We start from the raw sequence: 6,976 nt of genomic DNA on the forward strand, positions 1-6,976 counted from the left end.
AATAATGGATATAATAAATAGGGTTCTGCATTTGTACAGTAAATTCAAAGCAGTAAGACAGTAATGAAACACTGAGAATGAAACTACTGCAACAGAGTAACTGCAGAAAATGTCATCAGTCATCTCATTGTTGAAGCTTACAGTGCTCATTACTGTGCATTATTAAGTAAAACAAGTCCTAAAGTTAAACACTTTCCAAGGATCAGAGAAATCACATCTCTGCACTGTTAAACAGAAGAAGAAATCAGTGTTGAAAACATTAGTTCATCTTCCTATGACATAACAACTGCTTGAGATGTTTTGAAATTTCTTTCATTTTCAGTCCATATATGATTGGATTAACAAGTGGATGATACAAAACCAGCTGTAAAGTCATTATTAAATTTGCAAGTTTTGGAATTTCAGATTCCAGTCGAGCTATAATTACATTATATGTGCACAACAAGGAAAAGTTGATCAAAACCAACAGGTGAGGTAAACAGGTCTCTGCAGCTTTTTTCCTGACTTTTCTGCAACTTCGATAGGTTATTCTGAAAATTTGTGCATACGTGGAAAGTATAAAGAGCATCGGAAAAAATGACACATCCAGCAAAACGACCAAACCCAATATTGTCAGTGCTCTTGATGTGCTACACTGAAGTTTGTAAATTGAGTTACTGCAAAAAATTGCTTTTAAAGTAAACCTACAGAGCTTTTCGTTAAAGGACATTATTGTCAGTGCCATCATCTGACAAGCAGGAACAAACCAAGCTAAAGCCAGAAAGATACAGACAGTTGTTTTTCTCATGATAGTTGGATATTGCAGAGGTTTACATATAGACACATACCTGTCATAGGCCATGGCTGACAACAGTAAGAACTCTGCACCGCCTAAAGTATAAAACAGAAAATACTGGAGGAGACAGGCTGAATAAGATATGATCTGTTTTTCAGATAAAAAGTCAATCAGAAACTTTGGGTAAATAGCAGTGCTGAAAAGAACAGAGTTGATTAACAAAGCTGCAATGAAAATGTACATAGGCTCATGGAGGTTTCGCTGAATCACAATAAGATACACAATAGTAGAATTACTGCAGATTATTAAAATATATACTATAAACATGACCATAAAATAAAGGAATCTGTATTTGTGAACTTCCACATGTCCACCTAGAGTTATATATGTTGCATTTAATCCTTCATCCATTAAGATAGTCAAAAATTAACAATCACTTAAACAGGCAGATAATATAACAGACATACTGAACCTACAACTACAAGTAAAGAATTCACTCTCTGAACATCCATTTAACAATCAACCTGTATTTGAATGTGTTATTCATTCACAGTTACCTGACTTCATTAAAAAATGCAGGTGGGACGTGTTCACCTCCAAACTCCACAGGCTGAGTTTGTGACATGTTTTTATCAGACTGCTTCATCCTCCATAGATCTCATTACACCATTCACCAAAGGAAACAATAACACGTGACAAACTTTGTCAAACTCTGTAGCCCAGAAATCAGAAGCCATAGTTCATCTTTTTTACTGGAGAATGTGCATATGCAGTGTTTTCTGTGCCAATATAAAGAAAAAAAAACAGTACAGCATTTTAATAATTTTCAACATGTATTGTTTTGGAAAGTGACTTTATTTCCTTTACCAAGTGGTGTCTCCCTCATACTGTGTCACAGAGCGCTTTTTTATTTGTTTGGGCACCCCTGGTCAAAATTTATTTTACTGTAAATTGTTAAGACAACAATTTTTCAACCTGGGCCCTATTTCCCCATGTGTATGTGTGCGTATGATTCATGGGTACAACTCGTTGTAAAATTGGTTCAGTATTGAGGGAGGCGGATGCAACCGGGAGCCGCAAAACGAGCTAAAACGGTAACAGGGGCAAATACGTCCCGTGTAAGTTTGCACATTAAAAGTGCTTTTTTTCGCCACTGACCGGTTCAGATCGCCAGTGCTATGAGTGCTATGAGTGGAGTCAGCTGTCAGTCAGTGTTGGAGCAGAGAGGGAGAGGGCTGCCCCGCTGGGTACTGTAAGTGAGTATGTGTGTATGAAGTGTGTGTGTTACGTTAGAAGAGTCAGAGGACGGAGTGTTTTACGTGCAACCCCTGGAGTGTTACCGGAGTTTTACCAGAGTGTTATGGAGTGCTCAAATAAACGGGCCTTTTTCCCGAATGCAAGAACAGGATGTTGTGCAACACCCCGTACAGCTTTCACAGGCTGCCTTTGTTGGACGGTGAGATGTTGAAGTTGTGGCTAGTTGTGCTACAAATGGATGCTAACACTCCTGTCCAGACACTGCGCCTTGCAGACCATCGGGTCTGCAGTGCTCACTTCTCCCAAGATGACTACTGTCAGCCGAAGAAGAGAAGACATCCAATCCCGAAACACCTCTTCCTCAAGAGAACGGCTGTCCCACGAGTAGAGACAGCTACAGACATAGTGGAGCAAAGCTCGTGACATCACACAGCCCAGAGGTAAGGGAAAGGCTAAGTTAGTATGCTGTTTACAGAGATAGCACTGGCAATCTGAACCAGTCAGTGGCGAAAAAACACACACTTCATATACACATACTCATTTTTTTATTAAACCTTTATTTAACCAAGTGAAGCTTATTGAGATATAGAACCTCTTTTTCAAAAGCGGAGTATTTATGTGGAGCATTTGTCAAGATCAAATCAAGCAATGATGACTTCTCAGGACATTTGACATTTGGACGTGTTGCCTCCTCAATAAGTTGTGTCAGATTAAAGGAGTCACACACCGATTTGACCTGGCCCGGGATTTGTATGGACATTTACAGTACCCAGCGGGGCAGCCCTCCCCCTCTCTGCTCCAACACTGACTGACAGCTGACTCCACTCATAGCACTCATAACACTGGCGATCTGAGCCGGTCAGTGGCGAAAAAAAGCACTTTTAATGCGCAAACTTATACGGATGTATTTGCGCCCGTTACCGTTTTAGCACGTTTTGCGGCTCCAGTAGCATCCACCTCCCTCAATACTGAACCAATTTTAGAACGAGTTGTACCTATGAATCATACGCACACATACACATGGGGAAATAGGGCCCAGGTTGAAAAATACTGAAGTTGTCCTTTAAGTAAGTACAAGATGAACTGATCTTCAAAAGACATGAAGTTAAACATGCTTTTCAACATTTTAAGCGAGACCAGTGTGTTATTTTGCTTTGTATAATTTTGGAGTGGAAAAAAGGGAAAGGAACATCATGTAAAGGTTTGAACACCTCAAGACATTTGAGCTCTCAGGCCTAGTCCATACGGACCTGTGTACTTCTGAAAACAAAATTTTTCGGGCTCCGGTTTCCAAAAAAAATTCATCCACACAAGTGGTGTGATAAAAAAATATGATATCCACACAAAACCGCAAAACCGGCTATCAAGTGATGTAATACATATGCCAAAGCAGTAGGTGGCGATGTAACTTCTTACAGAAAGGTCATTTTAACCAATGAGAAGTCAGAGTCAACACTGCTACCACAAAAGCAGCGACGGGCCTGCCAACGGAGGTCCGACCCAGCCAGATCCTGAACCTCCGTTGGCAGGCCTGTCGCTGCTTTTGTGGTTGTATTTTATACATATGATATCGATTTTGTATCTTTACATAGCAAACAGATACCCCCCATTCAATTGAAAGCATAACTGATTTGAGTAACAGCATGAGAGCAAATCTGGGTATATAAACGGTTGGTTTGCGCTGCGTTCTTCAGTTGGCAGTTACACCTAGAGTAAAGCTACTGAAGACCGAGTGGCTGCAACCGTCACTAATGCTAGTGTAGTTCCTCAGGGATTTAAGTTGTTATTACTTTAATCTTGACACTATAACCTGTGACAACACATTAGCTAAGGGTGTAAGGACTGTAACTGTTGGTAGCTCTTGTTGATTTTGTTTAAATATGTTGAATTATAATGTTATGGGTTATTGTTTGTTGGACGATTGAGCTAAGCTAACTGACGCTAGCGTCAACTGTCACTTGTTGCCATAGCAACGGTAAACATTCACATACAAGCTAAGAGCAGAGTGTAGAATCAAGCTTCATTGTAAATATAGTTAAGATACATTGTATTTAACACAGTATGTGGGATTTTAGTAGTTAGTAAACTTTTAGAAAAGAGCTAGGCCTATTTACCATCGCTCTGACGTCAAACAAGGGCGTCAGGTAATAAAATACTGCAGTTATCCTTTCTACACGCAACCGCTGGCACCGGAGTTTTCCAAAAACTTCACCCTGGACTCCGGTTTCAAAGAAACGCGGTTTCGGGTGCCCAAAAGTGCGGTTGCGTGTGGCGAAACAGCCAAATCGCATAGAATAATACACAGTTTCAGAAGTACACGGGTCCGTGTGGACTAGGCCTTAGACAACTTTTACCAGGGTGTTGTTAGGGCTCTGGTTTGTTCACAGTCATTATTAGGAAAGGCCAGTTTAAGCAAATTTCAGAGCTTTGTAAATACTCTGACTCCTGAAACCTTGAGCCCTGCTGTGTCAAAACTCCCAAATCCTTCAAACTGATAGTTTAATGTACTTTATGAAACTGAATTAATTAAACGGCTATCATTTTTCCTTTTTTATGGTGCCCCACACGGTGAGTTCATGTAAATTAAATCATATTATTCTATTTCATTAATAGTTATCATAATTATTTCTTATAGCCATTTTAATACTTTCAACTATGTGTTCCCAACATTAGCATTCAAAGACATGGTCTTTTAATGATATAGTACAGAATAACAATCAACATTAATAATCAGGGAAGACATTTAGCCTACATTTTAGTTGATGGGAGGAGGTTAGGGACCTGGATCATGAATAGGGGGACACTGGCCCAAAAATAGGTTAAAACCACTGTTCTACATTATGTCATCCTAATAATAAAAAAAAAAAAATCTTCCAACCAACATATTAAATCATTTGTGCTTTCTGGTGTCCTAGCTCTGACAGAGCACCATTATTATTGTGGAGGTTATGTCAATCTTACGTAGCACATAGCCAAGATAACTGCTGGGAAAAATATATTTTTATGCCTCTCCAGTAAAGTTCAGTCCGTGCACCAGGTGTTACAGTATACAGTGTTCATTATGAGCACTACATTGTAAAATATATAGAATAACGTCAACATTTGAAATCCTTTATTGCCATGTTAATAACATGGTCATGAAGTTATAAGACACATCAACAACAACGAGATGAACAAAACAGTGAAAACTGACAAGATAAAAACTAATGGAGTAAGGGAGCAGAGTTAAATACAATCAGGGTCTACTGTGGGATAAATGTATGATTTCAGAAATTATTTAAAATAAAATACAGAGTCAGCTGAGGGAATGTCCTCTGAGAGATTGTTCCAGGGGCTCTCACAGCTCACAGGGACTCTAACGTTCAGTAGTGACACAAGTAAAAACCCATGCAGTGCATCAAAAGTCAGTGGTTAATAACCTCTTTAAACACAATCTATAAACAGTGTAAAGAGGCAACAGCAGGTGTAATGTGATTCTATCTCTTAGTTCTACTATTTATATACTTCAGCAATAGACCGAGAAAACTAATAATGGACATAATAAATAGGGTTCTGCATTTGTACAGTAAATTCAAAGCAGTACGACAGTAATGAAACACTGAGAATGAAACTACTAAAATGTATCAGTCATCACATTGTTGAAGCTGACAGTGCTCATTACTGTGTATTATTTAGCAAATCAAGTCCAATTGTAGTCTTTTTTGAAGAAGAAATTTATGTTGTTAACATGAGTTAACCTTGCCTTGACATAACAACTGCCTGAGGTGTTTTGAAATTTCTTTCATTTTTAGTCCATATATGATTGGATTAACAAGCGGATGATACAAAACCAGCTGTAAAGTCATTATTAAATTTGCAAGTTTTGGAATATCATATTTCAGTCTAACTATAGTTACATCATATGTGCACAGCAAGGAGAAGTTGATCAAAACCAACAGGTGAGGTAAACAGGTCTCTGCAGCTTTTTTCCTGACTTTTCTGCAACTTCGATAGGTTATTCTGAATATTGTTGCATATGTAAAAAGAATGAAGAGCATTGGAAATAATGCAACACTGAGCAAAATGACCACACCAAATATAGACAGTGCTCTTGACCCGCTGCAATGAAGTCTGTAAACAAAGTTATTGCAAAAAATTGCTCTCACAGTAAATCTGCAGAGCTTTACATGAATGTTTACCACCGCTGATGCCACAAGCTGACAAGCAGGAACAAACCAAGCTAAAGCCAGAAAGATACAGACAGTTGTTTTTCTCATGATAGTTGGATATTGCAGAGGTTTACATATAGACACATACCTGTCATAGGCCATGGCTGACAACAGTAAGAACTCTGCACCGCCTAAAGCATAAAACAGAAAACCCTGAAAGATACAGGCTGAATAAGGTATGATTTGTTTTTCAGATAAAAAGTCAATCAGAAGCTTTGGGTAAATAGCAGTGCTGAAAAGAACAGAGTTGATTAACAAAGCTGCAATGAAAACGTACATAGGCTCATGGAGGTTTCGGTGAATCACAATAAGATACACAATAGTAGAATTACTGCAGATTACTAAAATGTATGCTATAAACATGATCATAAAATAAAGGAATCTGTATTTGTGAACTTCCACATGTCCACCTAGAGTTATATATGTTACGTTTATTTCTTCATCCATAAAGATTGTCAAAAATCAACCCACTTAAAAAGGCAGATAAAACGATTTAACAATCACCCTGTATTTCAATGTGTTATTCAATCATAGCTCTGATTTAACTGTGTTCTCCTCTATACTCCCAGGTTGAATTTGTGACATGTTTATATCACACTGCTTCATCCTCCATGGATCTCATTAAACCCTTCATCAAGGAAACAGCAACATGTGACAAACTTTGTCAAAGTCTGGATCCCAGAATTCAGAGGCCTTATGTCAGAGGCCATATTTTTTGAGTGTTTTAGCACACGTG

The 6,976-nt window shown here is 38.5% G+C and overlaps 2 protein-coding genes across 2 annotated transcripts; both read right to left on the minus strand.

The window, feature by feature from the left end:
- Positions 1-259: 259 nt before the first annotated feature.
- On the minus strand, positions 260-1,186 carry LOC125899515 (olfactory receptor 6N2-like). Its single transcript, XM_049593908.1, has one exon. It carries the CDS (start codon positions 1,184-1,186, stop codon positions 260-262), a length of 927 nt encoding a protein of 308 aa, XP_049449865.1.
- Positions 1,187-5,754: 4,568 nt separating this feature from the next.
- LOC125899516 (olfactory receptor 6N2-like) lies at positions 5,755-6,687 on the minus strand. The gene has a single exon (XM_049593909.1). It carries the CDS (start codon positions 6,685-6,687, stop codon positions 5,755-5,757), a length of 933 nt encoding a protein of 310 aa, XP_049449866.1.
- Between the last annotated feature and the right edge of the window lie 289 nt (positions 6,688-6,976).

This window comes from Epinephelus fuscoguttatus, linkage group LG13 (genome assembly GCF_011397635.1).
Source record: "Epinephelus fuscoguttatus linkage group LG13, E.fuscoguttatus.final_Chr_v1".
NCBI lineage: Eukaryota > Metazoa > Chordata > Actinopteri > Perciformes > Serranidae > Epinephelus > Epinephelus fuscoguttatus.

What these genes read in the sequence shown, in the direction of transcription:
- LOC125899516 (XM_049593909.1), bottom strand. Translation starts at nt 6,687, where the DNA reads ATGGATGAAGAAATAAACGTAACATATATAACTCTAGGTGGACATGTG.
- LOC125899515 (XM_049593908.1), bottom strand. Translation starts at nt 1,186, where the DNA reads ATGGATGAAGGATTAAATGCAACATATATAACTCTAGGTGGACATGTG.